The 21,477-nt window shown below is 38.3% G+C and overlaps 1 protein-coding gene across 1 annotated transcript; it reads left to right on the top strand.

The window, feature by feature from the left end:
• Positions 1-476: 476 nt before the first annotated feature.
• On the top strand, positions 477-20,130 carry LOC114277390 (isoprene synthase, chloroplastic). Its single transcript, XM_082893636.1, has 6 exons — positions 477-704; positions 2,557-2,942; positions 4,073-4,291; positions 5,189-5,327; positions 6,155-6,403; positions 19,695-20,130. Exons 1-4 carry the CDS (start codon positions 684-686, stop codon positions 5,286-5,288), a joined length of 726 nt encoding a protein of 241 aa, XP_082749762.1. The 5' UTR covers positions 477-683; the 3' UTR covers positions 5,289-5,327; positions 6,155-6,403; positions 19,695-20,130.
• The last annotated feature ends 1,347 nt before the right edge of the window (positions 20,131-21,477 follow it).

Genomic DNA, 21,477 nt, shown 5'->3' with positions numbered 1-21,477 from the left:
AATCTTTCTTCAAACTTTCATTTCTTCAATCGTTCACATATCTCAAGAAGGAAATTGGGCTGTGTTTACAAGCTGAGTAGGGACAAAAAGGTCAATTTGACTGCTCAAATGAATGCTATAGTCCAGAGGGGGTCTGAATCCTATCCACCTTGTATCTGGGATTACGATTTGCTGCAATCACTAGATAATAATTACAAGGTATATATATAATGATTCGCATGTTTTTCTTCTTCTTTATTCCATTTTTTTTTTTTTGGGAAGTGTAATTAAAACTATGAAGGCTTCCATATATTACTTGTCAAGTATAACATTTTTTTTTTAGTTGTATTTAGTTTCTTTATACTTTCATTAAAGTTTTATTTTAATCTTTCACTTTCAATTATGATAGTTAATTTTTTACACCTTTTCTATATTGAAATAGAGATCTTCATTCCAAACATGTAACAGAGAGGATCTAGAGATGATTGACAATGTGAAGAAGTTGGTTGAAAATGAAGATATTAAACCATTGGCCAAGCTAGAGATGATTGACAATATTGATAGGCTTGGGTTAAGTTATCATTTTGAGAAGGAGATCAACATTGCTCTTGGTACTCTCATAAGAAGCACAAACAATGATGATGCGTATATTGAGCAAGAAGGCCTTCATGCAACAGCTCTCAGGTTTAGGATACTGAGACAACATGGACACAAGGTCTCTCAAGGTACAACCCAAATAATAGTAAAAAGGGTTACTCCAACAAACAATGAAGTATGTACCGGTCGATACGGTAAAATTCAAAATAATAATAATAATAATAATAAGATACTGGGGTAATTTTATATTTGTAGACAAATATTTAATTTTAATTTGGAATAATACAAAACTTAGTTAACTAGTTTAGTTTTGTTAGGATCCAACTTGCAATTCAAATTTAATACCTAAAGTAAAGATATAAATCAAAAATAAATATTATTATATAAAATAATTTACAAACCATAAATTTAATTTTAAAATCATGCCAAGCATGGCTTATTTTAACAATTGGGTGAAAAGCCAAAAAGTTGATTTTTTAATTTTTTTGAGTCACATCACTTTTTTATTTTTTTACACTTTTTTTTTTTTTAAAAAAAAAAAGGCCAAAAAATTGACTTTTAACTTCATTCCCAAAATAGGCCAATGAAACTAATTTTACATCTGTATTAGAAGAAAAATATTATTTTGACTGATGTACGGTATGGCTTGAGTATATACTAGATATGCTTATGATACCACTACAAGAAAAAACACTTTTGGCGACCACCTATTTTTTTTGGTCGCAAATAGTCCACTTTTTGCGACCAAAATTTACCTTTTGGCGACCACAATTTTTTGGTCGCGGAAAATCACCTTTTGGTGACCAAAAAAAAAGTTGGTAGCAAAAAGTATACCTATTGGCGACCAAAGGTTTTTTTGGTCGCGGAAGATCACCTTTTGGCGACCAAAAAAAAAGTTGGTCACAGAAAGTATACCCTTTGGCGACCAAAAAAAAAAGTTGGCCGCTGAAAGTATACTATTGGCGACCAAAGGCTTTTTTGGTCGCGGAAGATTACCCTTTGGTGACCAAAAAAAAAAGTTGGTTGCGAAAAGTATACTATTGGTGACAAAAGGCTTTTTTGGTTGCAGAAGATCACCTTTTGGCGACTAAAAAAAAAAGTTGGTTGCGGAAAGTATACTATTGGCGTCCAAAGGCTTTTTTGGTCGCGGAAGATTACCCTTTGGCGACCAAAAAAAAAAGTTGGTTGCGGAAAGTTATGGTGGGATAAATTTTAAAAAAAATTATACTACTGTAATTACATGTTATTTTTCTGTTTAGGCATTAAAAGTTTTATAAAATAATATATAACCCAATTTTTATGGGTTATATATATTGTTTGCCAAATGTGAACAAGAAACATGTTATTGGTAGAGTAGATTGGGTGCATGGTGACTCCTTGGTCAAGAGTTCAAGTCCCAGGCAGCACAAAAGAATTATTTTTTTGGGTCAAGGCGCTGACTTTTTGCGACCAACTTATCTTTGGTCGCTAAAAGTTTACTTTTGGCTTATATGAATTGGACTTTCCGTGACCAAAAAAGTTGGTCGCGAATGGTCACTTTTAGCGACCAAAGGCTTTTTTGGTCGCAGAAAACTATCTGTGACGAGGCTTTAGCGACCAACTCGCGACGAACATATTTTGATCGCAAAAAGGTTTTAGCGACCAAATATGGTACTTTTCGCAACCAAAATGTTGGTCACGGAAAGTGTTTTTTCTTGTACGGCAAAAATTAAGAAGATAAAATTAGAAAATGTTTTGTATATTCAATACGTGTGCAGAAGTATGGCATGAAGTAGCAGTACCCTTTATGGGCACGACATGTTTATTGCAATATCCATCCTTCATAGGTAACAAGATAATACTCTGACATAATTAATTGTTGAATTTTGAAATTCATTAGAACAAAATGTAAATATATTGTAGTTTAACTGTAATTTACTCATTTTTCTTTACTTGTACTAACAAATATATTTAACTCTTTGAATTTTGGGTATTGCATAGACATTTTCAATCGATTCAAAGACAACGATGGGAATTTCAAACCAAGCATTTGTGAGGACATTAAAGGGCATGTTAAGTTTGTATGAAGCTTCTTTTCTTGGCATCCATGGTGAACACACCATGGAAGAGGCAAAAATATTCACAACCTTTCATCTCAAGAAAATGAAACATCATAGTATTCTTAAGAGTAACAAAGTCTTGGGTCGAGAAATTAGCAGAGCTTTGGAGCTTCCTCGACAATGGCAAATGACTAGGTCTGAGGCTAGGTGGTACATTGATGTATATGAAGAGAGAGATGATAAGGTTGTTGCTTTGCTTGAACTAGCTAAGTTGGACTACAACTTTGTTCAATCTGTTCACCAGAAAGATTTAGCAGACCTCACAAGGTATTTTTTATCAGTTTGAACTTGATAGAGACAAAATTAGTTTGATCTAAATTTCATAGTAGTCCCTATAGTTTCGAATTCAGCAAATTGTTCCTTATACTTTCAATCCAGTTTCAATCTAATCTTTCAATTCAAATTTGATATTAAAATTAACAAATTTGAGACACTTGTCAATTTTTAATAGTGACACGTATAAAAATTAACAAAAATTGGATAAAATGACCAAACTGAAACTGGACTTAAAGTGTAGAGATCAAATTATTCAATTTAAAGCTATAAGAACCAAAGTGAAATTTGAAAACTATATAACTAAAAAGTGTAATTAACCCAAAAAATAGTCTTCTTTTTGCTTTTTGTTATTATACTTTTAGTCCCTAATCTATGCCCTTTGTATTATTTTAGTCCTTGATAAGGAAAATGATTTTTGCACATCTTGCTGTTAACCAATGAGACTATACAAAAATAAATAAATAATAATGAATAGGACTGACCTTTTCTCCTATTTAACTAACCAAGGTTGGTCAAGTCTTTCACTCATCCTGGTACTAGTGCTCCTATTAGTTCAGGAGCACCACATTAGTATCTTGAGTTGGTAATGTGAAAATACTTAATAAATTATTTACATTTCAATTGTGTCAATTTCATAGGAAGTCTCAACTATGTTTTAAAAGTGATTTTTATGTACAACGCTGTTATTATTTATCGTCAGAATCATAAGTATTTTTGGAATAGAAAATAAATCTCATTGGGAAAAAGATCAATCCATTGAAAATTGACACCAAAATAATACCAAACATATAATTTAGGTACCGAATGTGTAATTAACTGTTCTTTTTGTTGATGTGTAATTTTTGTTCTAAAAATACCCATTACTCAGATAATGAGTACCGGCGTCATCAACCATGAAGAAGATTTTGACACACATTTAAACTTTAAAAGTAAAATTGAAATGTTTGGAAGTACATAATTTAGGTACAAAATGTTATTAATCTATTACTTTTTAGAATCTTTTATTTTTTTCAAAATTGTCATTCCAAGGGGGGCAGAATTAGAGAGAGAGAGAGAGAGAGAGAGAGAGAGAGAGAGAGAGAGAGAGAAGAGACACTAACTTCTCTTGTACCTTCATATAGGTGGTGGAAGGATTTGGGGCTCAAAGATAGATTGGAGTTCTCAAGAGATAGATTGGTTGAGAGCTACTTATGGGGTTTGGGAATGGCCTCTGAACCTCAACTCAGTAATTGCAGGAAAGCAGTTGCCAAGATCATTGCAGTAGTCACAGTAGTTGATGATATTTATGATGTTTATGGTTCTTTGGATGAGCTCAAGATCTTCACTCATGCCATAGAAAGGTTCTTAATTTCACAACTTTAAGTGTATTCTTTTTTGATAAATTATACTCGCAATCTTTATAATTTATCTATTGTGTTAATTTGATCTATGTAGTTTCAATTGTATTAATTTTATCCTTTATTTTTTTTTCATATTGTACTAATTTAATTCAATTGATAATATCCATTAAGAAAGTTGATCCGTTCAAAATGAAATTGACCATTTGAAATTGGAGCCAACCCTATGATGCAGACTGAATTTAGAAAATTATATACTTCATTCTTATTATTTTAGAATTAATATTGGATTAAAAAAATTTACATTTTTATTTTTATTTTTATTTTAACTACCAGTATTAGTTAATGTTTAAATTTTTAGTTTTCCATTTATTTAGTTTTTCTATTTGATTTATTTTCTTTTTTTACAAAAATTAGAATTGCTTACTTTACAAGAATTATTATTTTATTTCATAATATTTTATTTTCCTTTTTAGTTGTTTTAGAAATTCTCTTCTACTTGTAAGCCTTAGGGCTTGTAGCTTTTGATTGATAACATACATTTAGCTTGAGAAAATTCTTTTATTTTTCTATTATTCTAATAATCTCTGGATTCAACATAGACAAGACTTCTAATTTTATTATTGTTTCAGATTCTACTCTTCACATTTTTCACGCTGCACCCTCAACCATTTTAAAGATTATGAATTGACTATTTTGCCCCTTAATTTTAGTTTAATTACTAAATGATTGTTATCAATTGAATTAAATTGTGACGATATGAAAAATTCAATAATACAATTGACACAGTTAAAATTACGAGAATCAAATTTATCGAGATTGTAGGTGTTATTTGCCCCTTTTTTTTTATTTTAATTAATAATCATTGTGATCACTATTTTAACTTGATGATGAATGCAGGTGGGATATTTCTGCATCAGACCAACTTCCATGCCATCTGAGAATGGGTTTCATTGCTCTTTTCAACACAATAAACGAATTGGCTTACCATTCTATATAGGAACATGGATTTGATAGCTTATCCTATTGCAAGCAAGCAGTAATATTATTTGTTTCCCTTTTATTCATTTTTTTAAACTTACTCATCATGCTCTACATATATCAAGTAATTTCCATATAATTTAGGGATGAGACTGCGCTTGGTAGAGTAGGGATCATATTATAGCTCAAGTACCTCTTGAGGGAGCACTGTGAATCCCCCCAATGAGTAGGACTCATATGAATACGCTTAAATAAAATAGTAATGACTGAGACTCTCACCTTCACAAGATCTTTATAAATCTGGATCACTCAAGATTTGGATCTCACACATATATGAGTGGACCCCATACATACATGGAGGACCAGGATCACTTTGAGAGTGTGAGGGTCATCCCCAACGGAATCCCAAACATTTTTCTAAATAAAATTGTTATTACGTGCTTATTGGGCCCCGCCTACCCATTTTGCCAAATAAAAAAAAATGTAATTAGCGAATTAAGTCCTACATTAGCCTCAAGGGATTGAGAAATGAAATATTAAATTATTGATTTATCTTTTGAGATTCGAACTCCATAATTTCCTTATATAGAAGTGATGTCTTTCCAATGGAAACTACTTAATTAATTCCCATTCAATCAATTTATGATCAATTAATGTATATATTCTAGCAAATATCATTATTATGTACTCACTACACATAATTGTGTAATAAATTATGAATAGTCTATGTACTCATAAAGTTTTTCAAAAAAGAAAAATTATCCGGAATGAGAAGGGTGGGTTGAGATTAAAATGGTGCATTGTCAGATCTATATATTGATTAAATTTCAATTTTAAAGTAAAATTATGAATATATAAAAATGTACAAATTATGGTTTATTTCAGTTGGCAGATCTGTGCAATGCATACTTGGCAGAAGCAGAGATATCAAAGAGTGGAAGTAGACAAACACTTGAGGAATACATGAGCATTGCTTGGATCTCAGTAGCTTGTTCTGTTGTATTGATCCATGCTTACTTGTCACTAAATGAACACGTCACCAAACAACATTTAGACTACATAGTTAAACATTCAAACATGATGCGTTGGTCAACAACGATTGTTCGATTCACTGATGATCTTGGAACCTCAAAGGTATACATATATTCATTCTAGCATATCAATACATTTCATTGTTGAGTCAACTTCACAATTTGATTCTTAGATTAATTTAGAAGTAATTAACTTAGGATGAATTACACTAATAGTCTCTACTGTTTGGGGTTTATGTACTTGACTTTTCAGTTGTGACACATTTGATCGTGAATTTTAAATCTTATTCCAAATGAGGACAATTGAAGATATCATTAGATTTTTTTAAGGGTAAAATCGTCAATTTGATAAAATATAAACCAATTTGATAAAAATAAATGTCAAACAATATTTTTGAATTTTTAAAAATTATTTCTACCCAATAAAAATAAAATTATGTAAAATTGATAAATCTTTTAGACATTTATTTTTTTTTTTTACCAAATTAATTTTTATTATGTGTTTGAATGATGATCATGTGAAATTATTTTTTAAAAATTAATCATATAATTTTTATTAATTTTTATCAATTTTACATAATTTTATCATTGGTGGATAAAAATAATTTTTAAAAAAATAAAAATATTTTTTTGACATTTATTTTTGTCAAATTAGTTTATATTTTATTAAATTGACAATTTTACCCTTGAAATTAAACAATAGTATCTTCAATTGTCCTTATTTGGAACAAGATTCAAAATTCATGGTCAAATGTGTCATAATTGAAAAGTTAGGGACCAAAGTGACACGAGCCCCAAACTATAGGGACTGTTAGTGTAATTTGCCCATCAATTTAAGTGTCGAGGGATTCATCATTTATCTCACATCTCCATCTTATTTTGTGAATTTTTTTTATTTTCATAGCACATCTATTAATTTAAGAGGAAATGGATGAAATGAGAATGTGATGATAATAGCATGGGACCATGAATGTGATTATATATAATGTCATGGAATTAAACCATATTAGGTTAGAATGGGATAAAGAGAGTAATAATGAGACAATTATTTTTTGAGAAAGGGTTTGGCTTATCTCAAGTTCTCCTCTCAACTTGAGAGAGTATTTAGGTTTGTTACGATCATTTTTGGACCGATTTCAGTGATCTGAACCATATCGGTAGATATATATTTGAATTATATTTGTTTTAAAAAAATAGATTACAAATATAATTTCAAGAATAACTGTGTGGGTAAAAATCTGACCACACTGCCCGTTTAGTGATCAGCAGCTAAGCACCGGCAGAATAGATGGCTCCAGCAACCTGTAACAGAAAAGAAAAGCTCCGGCGGTGGTTCTTCCACCCGGGGGCACTCCGACGATCAAGTCAGTCTGATTCTCAAGGATAATCAAGTATTAAACTGAATACTCAAAGTATGAATTACATACCTTAGACCCACGGGGGTGCCTTTCTTTTATAATGTACTCAATCCAAGTCGAACTAGAAGTATGACTTCTATGAACTCCAATCTTAGTGCTTACTCTGGACTCTTTAAGAGATAGAGATAAACTCCCTAAGAGCTTTATCCTTATCTTAACTAAGTCCCCTTTTTGCCTTAGGACTCTTGTCCCTTATCTTCGGACTCCGACATCTTCGGAGATTACCTCGGCTTCTCCGAGATTACCTCGGCTTCTCCGAGATTACCTCGGCTTAACTACCAGGGCACGTGGCACCTCGGCTGACACGTCGGCGTCACCATGCCACGTGTTGGTATTCAAAAAATATGTCCCCACAACTGCCCCCTAGGTTCTATTACCTCGGCATTCTGAGGTGATGGAACCTATTCCGAATTTTTTGTCACTTCCTTTCTGAATAATGGCTCAAGAAGACTGCTTTGCCAAGATTATCTTCTTTCAGCCGACGTGTTCTCTTCGGAGAACGTGGCTTCGGTCGTACTCCCCTATGCACATGAGCTGTCATTCATGTCTAACTGTTCCTTCCACGTGTTTCGTCTTTATTGGAGCGTGTTAGTGACGTGCCTGGAAGCTGTCTGTTCGTTTCGTCTGCGCCGTCTGACGCGTGCGTTACCCTAGGCGCAATAATTGCCCTATTTTTGCCGCCGTTTCAAATTTTTGACAAAACTTCTTTTGCCTCTATCTTTTCTTCACTTTTTCTTTTCATCTTCTTTACTCTTTCTCTTCCGAAAGCTCGTTCTTCCTCTTCAAATCTACCATTGCTTCAATTCCTTCTCTGGAACTGTTCTTAGTCCCGTATTTCTTGCAAAGCCTTTTTTGCTGTCGCAACTGGTTTCTGGGTTCGACGAGTATTGCCTTGGCTTCACTTCTCCTGGTAAGTCCCCTTCCTTTAATTTCTTTCATTCTCTTTATGCGCTATTGTCAGTCTGTTGCCATTACTGATCTTACTCGAGGTCTGGGATTTATTTGTATTTTGAATTTCTATGCTTTTCTATCATTCTTTTCGCCGCTGTTCTTGATTTTTTCCTGTACCTCTATTGTTTCTGAAAATTATACCTCTGTTCTTGAATCTGAAACCTCGTTTTTGTTTTCTCTTTTTTGTATCTGCCCCAGATCTGTGCCCTCAATCTTTATCTTAATAGTTCGTAGATTTGGGATTTGTCTGTAGAACCCTTAATCTTTAGGGAAACCTGAAAAACGCCCGTCTTCGGAAACATATTCCTCTTAATTTAGGTCGACACAATGGGTATGTGGAGGCACAGGGTAAATACCCCAACAAGTCTTGAATACTTTAGGCAAGAATTCTCTATCCCAGCCGACGTTCATCTTAAGCTGGCTGGGGATAATGACACTATCGTGCCTACAGACCATACAATGCCTTTTCCAGTAGTTGCTTTTATCGAATGTGGACTTCGGCTTCCACTCGATCCCCTTTTTCGTCAAGTTCTCTATTTCTATAAGCTAAACCCCATGCAACTTACTATCAATTCCTATAGGATAATTAATGGTATTATAGCCTTAGCTAGGCAAGAAAACCTCAGAATCACCCTCGCCGACCTTCAATATTGTTATACCATGTGCCCTCTTGATCTGAAGGATAGGGGTTTTGTATATTACCTTAAGCCGAGATCCACTCAGTACAAGATTATAGCCGACCTTCCAGACTCCAACAAGGGGGCTGGAGATGACTATCTTATTGCCTCTGGAAATTGGGAATTTGGCCCAGATGAAGATGTCCACCTTTACCCTCTTCCTCGAACACTTACAGAGGGCAAGAGTAAGAGCCCTGAGTCAACACTTAGTTGTTTTCATTCAACACTTAAATACTTTTGTTGTTTCTGACATCTGATTCTTTGCAGATCTTCATCAACCACCGAAAAATTTTCGTCAATCCTTCTTCCCAGGACCAGATCTGAGAACACTTCTTGGTCTTCCAATCCTTAAACGAAAAGCCCCAGTATTATTAAACTTTGTCCCCACACACAGATCCATTTTACCCGACGTCCCTCGAAAAAGGAAGAAGAGTCTCTCTCCACCAACAGCCACAACCTTAACTGCTTCTACCTCTCGGACAGATCAAGAGTCCACATCTGACCCAGCCGATCTTCCATCAACTTCGGCCCCCTTCTTGATACCAATTCCTGAACGTAAACGTCGACGAAGGTTAGTAAAGACTGCCGAGATGGTTCGTCCGAGGCCTGTCGTCCAAGATCTTCTTGCCGACATTCCAGCTGACGCCGAAGCCGCAGCAACGCAATCAATGCTTCCATCCAAACCGAAGAGGGTAAAAAAGGCTCAGCCTAAGGCCAAGGTTACAGATGCCGAGGCTGAGGATGCTTTGCCGATTTCGAAGCTAGCTGAAAGCAAAAAATCGACCTCTACTTCAACCAAAAGGTCTGCTGAGGGCCAACCCTCAGGATCTACACAAACAAAGAGGCCAAGGTCATCGTCTGCGACGACCTCGGCTTCAAAGAAGCCCGACGTCCCATGGGCCCCTGATCTTTCTCTGGAGGATAGGCCTATCATGGCTAGTGAAAGTACTGATGATATCAACGTTGCTGTCGCCCTTAGTACCGCTCTTCTTCTACCGAATGACTTGGAGCGAAATGCCAAGTTCAGTGAGTATGAAAATTACGCTCTGATGCTCCAACACTCTGCCCAAGTAAGTATTTCTATTTGTTTTTGTGTTTTTTCCTTCTGTTTCTTTCTGAGAACACTTTCTGATACTTCTGTTTGCATTCAGGCTATCCAACATGCCCACTCATTTTCAATGCAATCCTTTGAGAATCGTCAAAGATTGGTTGATATGAAAAGGGAAGCGACCTCAATGAAGAGAGAATTAAGGGCTCTTGAAGTAAAAATGAGGAAACTAGAGGATCAAGCCGAGGCTGCGACGAAGAACCAAACCTTAGCTCTTGAGAAGGCCGAAGCTGCTGAGGCCGTTAAAAAAGTAGCTGAAGCCGAGAAAAGGGAGGCCGAGGCTCAGAAGGTCCAAGCGCAAAAAGAACTTCAACAAGCTTTGGCCACCAAGGAGGCCGAAGTCAAAGAGGCCGATGAAAAGGCCTATGCTCAAGGCATGGCCGACGTTGCAGAAGAATACAAACTTCAAGTCAGGCAGGCATGCAACAGGGGATTTTCCCTTGGTTGGATGTCTCTGATAAAGAAGCTTGATCTCCCTGCTGACTCGCCATTGCGCCAAGTTGATGCTAATCTTCTACCATTTCTTCCTCCAAGTCAAGCTGAGGATGAATCAGAGACCGAGGTAGAAGCTGAGGGTGAAGACGAAGAGAAAGATGAAGGTGAAGCCTTGGTGAGAAAACCCAAGGGCGCTACTGAGGCCAAGTCCTTTCCAGCTGAGCAAATTTTAGACTTAACTCAAGATGAAGTGGGTGATGAGGCTGAGGAAGTGCCCAGGGAACCTGTTCAGGGGTGTCCATCATCTGACCTTCTTCTGACTGACAGAAGTCTTGACACAACTTTAGCAGAGATAGATGCCGAGATACGAGCGGAGAAGGTGGCCGAGGATATTCCAGCTGAATCATCCGAGGTTCCAGTTTCTGCTGCTGCTGATGTTCAAGAGTCTTGATTTTCCCTTCTTTCTTTTCTGGATTTTGGACTTTGTTCTTTCTTTTAGTTCCTGAACAATGTACATTCCTTCTTATGGCCGATGTGCCTTTTTCAGTATGTAATTGCAACTGTTCTTGCAATGGATATTTTTGATCTTGTGATGTTCTGTTGCTTGCTTCTGCATAGTTCTATACTTAGAAATTTTTGCATGCTTTCTTTGTGCAATCTTCTCGGGGCTACATACCCTGGGTATAACTGCAAGGCTTTTACTTCGGCAAGATACTGACCTGCAAACCTTGTATAAATTCTGTCAAGAACTAAACATATACTACTCAATGTATACTTTCGCCATCTTTTAAGTTTTCAATAAGTATTTAAACAATGATTTCGTTCTAACCTACTTGTAAATTGCTACAAATTTCAACAAGTGTTTAAATAATATGCTTAACCTTTGCATCGACCCGTTAATTTTCTGTATACCTCAGCGGGTGATCATACGTCGGCTTAACATAACCTTGTAAATGGCTACAACTTTCAACAAGTGTTAAGCATCTTCTCTAGGGTTCAGACAACCCACATATTGCTATGAGAACTTACGCAATAACCTCGGCCTATCTTCGACTTGTAAATTGCTACAAATTTCAACAAGTGAAGGTAGGGAATCAGCTTGATTCCAACTTGTAAATTGCTACAAATTTCAACAAGTGGATCAAGGAATAACATCGGCTTAACTTCAACTTGTAAATTGCTACAAATTTCAACAAGTGAAGATAAGGAATCAGCTTGATTCCAACTTGTAAATTGCTACAAATTTCAACAAGTGGATCAAGGAATTATATCGGCTTAACTTCAACTTGTAAATTGCTACAAATTTCAACAAGTGAAGATAAGGAATCAGCTTGATTCCAACTTGTAAATTGCTACAAATTTCAACAAGTGGATCAAGGAATAATATCGGCTTAACTTCAACTTGTAAATTGCTACAAATTTCAACAAGTGAAGATAAGGAATCAGCTTGATTCCAACTTGTAAATTGCTACAAATTTCAACAAGTGGATCAAGGAATAATATCGGCTTAACTTCAACTTGTAAATTGCTACAAATTTCAACAAGTGAAGATAAGGAATCAGCTTGATTCCAACTTGTAAATTGCTACAAATTTTAACAAGTGGATCAAGGAATTATATCGGCTTAGTTTGCCTGAGTTTGATATGTCTTCAATAACCATTAATCATACGTGTTGAGAGAATTCTGAAAAGACTTTATTGATAATATCGGCCAAACAACGATGTTTATCTAATGATAGAAGAATTTCAAGTTACAAGTATTCCAAGGTCTGGGTAGTGCTTTGCCCTCATTGTCTTCAAGCCGATATGCTCCATTGCCCAATACTGAAGTAACTCTGTAGGGTCCTTCCCAGTTCGGGCCAAGCTTGCCTTCCCTGGGATCCTTCTTGTTTCCGACGACTTTTCTTAGGACTAAGTCGCCAACTTGAAAATCCCTTGGATTAACCTTCTTGTTGTAAGCTCTGGCAAGCTGTTGCTGGTATACTGCAAGCTGAATTGCAGCCTTCTCTCTTCGTTCTTCCAGTAGATCCAGGTCTCGGGCTAAGAGTATGTCATTGGTGCCATTCTCTACTCCCTGGGTTCTGATCCCTGGGATGCCGATCTCCAATGGGATGACTGCTTCTGTGCCATAGGCCATGGCAAAAGGGGATTCTCCCGTTGATCTTCTCGGCGTGGTCCGATATGCCCAAAGTACGTTGGGCAGCTCGTCCACCCACTTTCCCTTTGCTGCTTGGAGCCTCTTCTTTATCCCATCCAGGATTACTTTGTTGGACGCCTCTGCTTGCCCATTACTTTGAGGAAAACTTGGAGTTGAGAAATAGTTTTTGATCTTGAATTTCGCACAGAAGTTTTTGATAAGTTTGCTGTCGAACTGTGTTCCGTTGTCGGCAACTATTGCTCTTGGAATCCCAAATCTGGTGATTATGTTTCGCCAAATAAAATTCTTGACATCCACATCTCGGATTTTGGCAAGAGGTTCTGCCTCTATCCATTTTGTGAAGTAGTCCGTTGCTACCAGTAAATATTTTCTTTGCCCAGTTGCCTGGGGAAGTTGTCCCACCAGATCCATGCCCCATTGGGCAAACGGCCAGGGGCTGGATACTGGGTTTAGGTCGGCAGCTGGCTGATGTATCAAAGGTGCAAACCTTTGACATTGCTCACATCTCTTTACATAGGCTTCGGCATCCTTTTGCATGTAGGGCCACCAATACCCCTGGGTAATGGCCCGATGGGCTAACGATCTGCCCCCGGCATGGCTTCCACAAATTCCTTCATGGATCTCATAAAGAAAATCTTCAACCTGCAAAGGGTGTACGCACCTTAAAAGTGGTCCAGTGAAGGACCTCCTGTAAAGATGGCCTTCCGCTGTTAGGCTGAATCTGGCGGATTTCAGCCTAATTTTATGTGCTTCTTTGTGGTCTTCTGGCAGCTTCTCCTCTTTTAGGAACGCAATGAGTGCATCCATCCAGCTTGGTCCAAGGCCCACGCACATTGTTTCTTGTTCGGTGCTCTGTTTATCTATACTCGGGGCCGACATGTAGTCGATCATAATTGTCCTTGTTTTTCCAGTTTGAATTGAACTGGCCAGGTTGGCTAATGCGTCGGCATGGGTGTTGTCATCTCGGCTGACTTGGAGTAATCTGCAGTTCTGAAATAGGGCCGCCAGTCGGATGACTTCCTTTGCATATGCCGACATTCTTTCGTCTCTGGCTGCAAATTCTCCTGTTGACTGGTTAACAATTAATTGCGAATCACAAAAAACAATTACCTCGTCTGCCTCTGCTGCTGCTGCTAGCTTTAGTCCTGCAATTAATGCCTCGTATTCTGCTTCGTTATTGGAGGCTTTGAACCCCAGTCGGATGGATTGTTCTACAATCTCTCCATCTGGAGATATCAGCAGTACTCCTGCTCCTGCTCCCTGGCGGTTTGAACTTCCATCGACATATAGTCTGAACGAATCGCCGATGTAGATGCTGCATGGTCTGAGCCTTTCTTTCTCTTGCTGTTTTGTCTTTGACTGGGTTTCTTTTTGTTTGTCGGGGTGATGCTCATCTCGGCTCGACGGAGCCTGAGGTGCGATGGCTTCAGGTGTGAGTTCTGCGACGAAGTCGGCCAAAACTTGGCCCTTTATTGCTGTTCTTGGCCTGAATTCTAGGTCAAACTGTCCCAGTGTTACTGCCCATTTTGCTATCCTTCCTGTTAAGTCTCCTTGATGTAATAAGGACTTCAATGGGTGCTCTGTTAGAACCACAATCTTGTGTGCCTGGAAGTAATGGCTTAGTTTCTTTGAGGCCATTACCAAGGCTAGCATTAATTTTTCCAGTGGTAGGTACCTTGTTTCTGCGTTAGCCAAAGTCTTGCTTACATAATAGACAGCTTTCTGCTCCCCTTTTTCCTCGCGGATTAGCACTGCACTGACTGCGTGTTCAGAGACTGCTAAGTACAAAAATAATTCTTCTCCTGGAACAGGGTTAGAAAGGACCGGGGTTGTGGTCAGGTACTTTTTCAGATCGGCTAAGGCTGCTTCACATTCTTCGGTCCACAGGAAGTCTGTGGCTTTTTTTACCAGGTTAAAGAAGGGTCTGCACTTGTCCGAGCTTCTGCTGATGAATCGGTTCAGGGCTGCGGCCCTTCCAGTGAGCATTTGGACTTGCTTTGCCGATGTTGGGCTCTGTAGCTCTAGGATAGCTTTGATTTGGTCTGGGCTGGCCTCTATGCCCTTTCTTGTTACCAGATAGCCTAGGAATTTACCTGACCCAACTCCGAAGGCACACTTTGCGGCGTTGAGTCGGAGCCGATATCTTTTGAGTATGTCAAAGACCTCTTTTAGGTCGGCAAGATGACCTTTTGACTCCTTGGTCTTTACGACCATGTCATCAATGTAAACTTCTACTGTTTTGCCGATCAGATGTTTAAACATCTTTGTTACTAACCTCTGATAGGTTGCTCCTGCGTTTTTCAGCCCAAAAGACATTACCTTATAACAGTACAGGCCTTTCGGGGTGATGAACGCGGTCTTCTCCTCATCTGGAGGGTACATAGCAATCTGGTGGTACCCTCTGTATGCGTCTAAAAAACTCATCCTTTCGTGTCCCGAAGTGGCGTCAACCAGTTGGTCGATTTTGGGCAGAGGGAAACTGTCCTTGGGGCAAGCTTTGTTGAGGCTGGTAAAATCCACACAAACCCTCCACTTGCCATTTTTCTTCTTTACTACTACTGTGTTGGACAGCCACGTTGGGTACTGGACTTCTCGGATTGCCCTGGCTTCAAGGAGTTTGTCTACCTCTTCCTCCACTGCTTCGACGTGTAATAACGTCGGCCTTCTGGCTCGTTGAATCACTGGTTTTGCCGATCTGTCGACATTCAAACTGTGGCAAGTGACCTCGGGGTCAATGCCAGGCATTTCATAGGGTGTCCAGGCAAATGCCTCTATGTTTGCCCTTAAAAAATCTTCTAGTTCTTTTTCTTCTTCTTTGGCTAGGCCGGAGCCGAGAAGAAAAAATCGTTCTTCGTCGCCCTCCTGGACGAAGATTTTCTTTAGTGCTTCTTCGCTTTTCTCGGTCGGTTCTTTCCCGACGTCTTCCAGGACTTCCATGTCTCCATCTTCAACTTCTGCTTTCTTTGGCTCCTGTATACTACAGGTGGACTTTATTGCTGCCATGGAGCAATTTTTGGCTTGTAGTTGATCCCCTCTGACTTCTTCAATCCCATGCTCCGTTGGGAACCGGAGTAGTTGATGCAACGTCGAGGGAACTGCCCCCATTGCATGCAACCACGGTCTTCCAAGGATGATGTTGTATGGTGAGGGTGTGTCAATGACCAGGAATTCTGTCCTGATCTTCTTAGTGCCGGCTTGTACCTCTAAGCTTGTTGCACCCAGTGGCCATGTTGGCGTTCCATTAAAGCCGACCATCGGGCCGCTGGATTGCTCTAGGTCATCGGGGTGAAGGCCTAGCTCTCTGTAACATCTGACGTACATGATGTCACAGGAGCTGCCTTGGTCTATTAGGATGCGTTTTACTTGGCATTCCCCAACCTGGAGGGATACTACCAAGGCATCATTATGCGGATGTTGGACCAGTTCTAGGTCGGCTTCGGTAAAGGCTATCATTGGCCCTTGGCATTCTTCTGGCCGATGTCTCTTGTCCCCAACTTGGTGGATATGCTGTAAATGTCTTACCCTCTGGGTTTCTCCTCTGACCTCGTTTTCGTTGATCCTTGAGTGGATCACATTGACCACCCTTGGTTCTCCTGCCTGTGGTCGCTGTGCTGGGGGAGGGGGTGCTGCTGGTGCTTGAGGCAACCTTGCCTGTTCTTCCCTTGTTCTGGCCTCATCGACCAGGTCCCTCAGAAGGCCTTGCCTTACTAGGTCCTCCAAGTGTGCTTTTAAGGCCCTGCAACCTTGAGTTGGATGCCCTCCCTCATTGTGGTAGGCACAACGTCTGCCGACGTTTTTTCCCATGAATTCCCCTGGTGCTCTTTCTGGAGTCCTGAAATATGGTTGATTCCGAATCCGATCCAAGATTTTATGGATGGGGATCCGGAATACCGTGGTTACCGCCTGTTTATTTCTTAATTCTATTTCTTGCCTGGTGAGTCCGTTGTTGACTCGGCCTCGCTTCGGTGAGCCGTTTCCCTTTTCTTGCTTCACTTCTTTGTTTCCCGACGTATCTTCCTCGGCCCTGGCGTATTTCTCAATTCTTGCCATGAGTTCCACCATGCTCTTTGGCAATGTTTTTGCCAAAGACTTCCGTAGTGGGCAGTCATCGTTCAGGCCGTTCTTGAAAGACACGACTGCTACTTCCTGGTTGCATTCAGGTATTCGGTTGAACACCTCGTAGTATCTCTTCGCATAGGCCCTAAGGCCTTCTTCCTTGGTTATTCTTAGAGCCATCAAAGCATCAACCCTCAGGGGTTGCAGCTTGTTGGTCACGAACCTGGCCACAAACATCTCGGCCAGGCCTTCCCATGTCTTTATACTTCCTTTCGGTAACTTGTGGAACCAATCAGATGCAATTTCCCCAAAGGATGAGGGGAATACCTTGCAGAGCAATGGTTCGTTCCCGCTGTATAGTGCCATTGAATTTAGGTATAGCCCAACATGAAAGTTTGGATCTGACTTACCATCATAGATTTGGAACCTCGGCATACTGAACCTCTTGGGTGGTTCGAATTTGTCCAATTCTACCGAGAAGGCTGTCTTCGGTTTTACTGGGGAGTTTACCTCGGCCTCTGCATTTTGCTGCCTCCTCTTGAGGTAGTCCCTTAAGTCTTCTTTGCTCCTCCCTGGAGCTCGGCTGTCTTTTGATTTTAGTCTTTTTGGTATACTGCTCTCGGCCTCGAGGTGGGTCCGTTTGGTTCTCTCTTCATGGGTTGTGTCAAAGTGGAGTACTTGCCCCTGAACATGTCGATGTTCTTTGGGGTCTGGATTCTTCATGTGTTGCGTCCTTCGGGACTCTTCTTGCCTCGGCCTTTCTCGTCCGACTTCCCTGGAAGGCCGGTGAGAATGCCTTCCGCTCCTGGTATGTTGAGGGACCTCGGGGATTGTTTTTCCTCCACCCTTCTGGGTGTTGGTTGCTGGCATTGGCGTATCTTGCAGCGGGTATGGTGGTTGCATAACATTGTTCTGCATCATGAAGTTGACGACCGACTGGAGGTCCGCCAACTTGTTTGCTAATTCCTTTACTTCCTCGTCTCTGCGTAGGCACCTGTCCCTCCATACCTGGAGGTTGTCTTCATTGTAGTATTTTCCTTGGCTTGATCTTTTTGTTGTGTCACCTTCCTGGATATCGTTGTTCTCCCTGTGACCCTGGTCACGGGCTTCTGTATTGTGATTGCCTCCTTCGGCGTCAAGGTTAATCGGTCTGCTGCTTCCAGAAGGAGCATCGTCCCCAGCGTTTCCTTGCTGTCCGTTACTGGCCATCTATTCTTCCTTCGTTCCCACAGACGGCGCCAAATTGTGTGGGTAAAAATCTGACCACACTGCCCGTTTAGTGATCAGCAGCTAAGCACCGGCAGAATAGATGGCTCCAGCAACCTGTAACAGAAAAGAAAAGCTCCGGCGGTGGTTCTTCCACCCGGGGGCACTCCGACGATCAAGTCAGTCTGATTCTCAAGGATAATCAAGTATTAAACTGAATACTCAAAGTATGAATTACATACCTTAGACCCACGGGGGTGCCTTTCTTTTATAATGTACTCAATCCAAGTCCAACTAGAAGTATGACTTCTATGAACTCCAATCTTAGTGCTTACTCTGGACTCTTTAAGAGATAGAGATAAACTCCCTAAGAGCTTTATCCTTATCTTAACTAAGTCCCCTTTTTGCCTTAGGACTCTTGTCCCTTATCTTCGGAGATTACCTCGGCTTCTCCGAGATTACCTCGGCTTCTCCGAGATTACCTCGGCTTAACTACCAGGGCACGTGGCACCTCGGCTGACACGTCGGCGTCACCATGCCACGTGTTGGTATTCAAAAAATATGTCCCCACAATAACCATTAATTTTTTATAATACAAATTTTATTCAAACATATAACTGTCGATATCCGATCATCTTGATTTTTTGTATAAATATTCTACTCAATAAATCTTAAATAATGAACGATTCAGATCATTGAAATCGATATCAAAATAAACCTATCAAACCCAAATGCTCTCTGCTAATTTAAAAGAAGCCAAACCATTTTGGAAAATGGTAAAAACAAAAGGACTATTATTTATTAGTATTGAAAAAGTTTATTGAAATATGTGAAAGTATTTTGATATATATAAAAAGTGCATTGAAATTATAAATATTTTGAGATTTAGCAAGACCCTTGTGTCTTATCATTGGGTGATAATTTGATAGGGATGTATAAGACAAACCATATTAGGGTGGTATTATTTACAATAACACTATGGTAACCATCTTTATGTATTAGAAGTTATTCAACATTGTATTGATTTATTAAGTCATATAACTACTCTGTACTATTAATACAATATTGACATATCATATAATAAGTAAAGAATGGTAACAAATGTGAAAATCATAACAGTATTAATTTATTTATCTGTCTTCAGCCTCCATTTGAGAGATAAGACCTAATCCCCCCACACCCAACACCAGACATGGAATAAAAGGGACACATGTTGTGATTCCCATAGTTTTGGCAATCCCAACAAGTATGACTTGGTTTTGTTTGGCAATACACATTATTTAGACTTAGGCCTAGCTAGAGTCCATTTTCTATGAGAAAATTAAACTTAAATTACTTATAAATTAGGTTTTTTATTGCTTGAAAGTTTGTGTTTTATATTCACAGGCTGAGATTGAGAGAGGAGACATATTGAAATCAGTGCAATGTTACATGAGAGAAACTGGGGCATCTGAGGAAGTTGCTCGAGATTACATATGGTATCAAATAGATGAAACTTGGAAAAAGATTACTGAAGATGTGTTGGAAGACTCTTGTCTCCCTCATTCTTTTATTAGACTTGCAATAAACCTTGCTAGGGTTTCACATTTCATTTACCAAGATGGAGATGGCCATGGGGCTCCTGATGGAAATGACAAAGACCAGGCGATGTCATTGTTGGTTGAGCCCATTCCATGATGGAAACATCTATCCAAACAAATAAATTTTGGAAAAGTCTACATGGCCAGAAATTGTGTCAGGAAAATGGCCTAGATTGGGAATGAAGGGTTGAGACTTAAATCATGTGTTTTGGATTCCATGTATCAATTAAATTTGGATCATCTACTGATATTTTTAGATAAATTTTTGGATAATAATTATGGATTTGTAGTATTGTTGACTTCAATAATATGGTAGATGCCACATCAATAAGTAAAAAAACTTGTAAAATTTATTATTTTGTGTAAGATTACTCTTTTCCATGAAATACAGCCTAATAGAATTTGAAAAGGTTGTAAATCACTTGGGGGGGGGGGGGGGGAGGGATGGAAAATATGGAGATACAAGCTGGTATGTGCTTTGGTGCAAGTTAACGTTTAGTTTTTTTTGTACCAAAGCACATATCCACTTGCGTCTGGATATTTTTGCACTTATTTTTTTTACTTCAAATTATCAGGAGATGAGAAAGGAAAAGAGATTATTTTGATTTCACATCATATTATTTGGATGGATAATAATAATAATAAAAATAATGTATATGTCATTTTATCTTATTTAATTTGTTTTTCGAAAGGTAATTTAGGTATTATAATTTATTTATAAAGAGAGATTTTGATTTCTCATCATTTTTGGTTAGTTTTAAAGAAAAAAAATTTCTCACTATTTTTTTTAATCTCCTTAATCATCTAAACAATTGATGAAATCTTTTCTTTGTTTTTGACCAAATTCCCAATTCAAACGGGCCATTAAAGCAGTTGCTCTTCATGTTTTCACATGTTGGAAAATTTCACATCATCTTTTTTGTTTTGTTAAGGAGACTTGTCAACAGGTCGCAACTATGACTAGTTATTTTGGTTGGGTTGGGCTTCTTCAAATTCACGAGAATTTGAAAGTCACGTACGAATTATCACACATTTGATAATTTGAACGGTTTATTTTATAAGATATTTTATATATTATTTATCAAAAAAATTAGATCGATTCAATAATCATAATATTTTCATTTTATTGTATTTATCTCATGTCTATTTTAAAAAATATTGTCATTCATTTTTTGGAGACAAACATAATAAAATGAAAATGTTACAATTATCAAATCAATTTAATTTTTTTACATAGATAATATACATACAAGTCAAATAGTTTACATCATCAAAACGAGATATATGTTAAGTTCAATGAGCCCTTCAAGTCCCCTCAAATTGATATATAAACTTGTAAAAAACCCAACTCATTTTCTTTTTCTACTAAGCACTACAAGGAATTAATCTTTTAGAGACCAATATTTAAGGACTAATTAAATTTGGTCGCTAAAAATAATCTTTTAGGGACAATTTTAAAAGTATGATAATTTACATATAAGATTGTAAAAATGACTATTAATATTCTCACTTAATATTTACATAATTTTTTTAGACCAATAAATTTGGTTGCTAATATATTATTAACATCTTTAGGGACCAAATATTTT

This window comes from Camellia sinensis, chromosome 11 (genome assembly GCF_055761805.1).
Source record: "Camellia sinensis isolate YWXY chromosome 11, ASM5576180v1, whole genome shotgun sequence".
Taxonomy (NCBI): Eukaryota; Viridiplantae; Streptophyta; class Magnoliopsida; order Ericales; family Theaceae; genus Camellia; species Camellia sinensis.
This window is presented reverse-complemented; position numbering and strand designations above follow the sequence as displayed.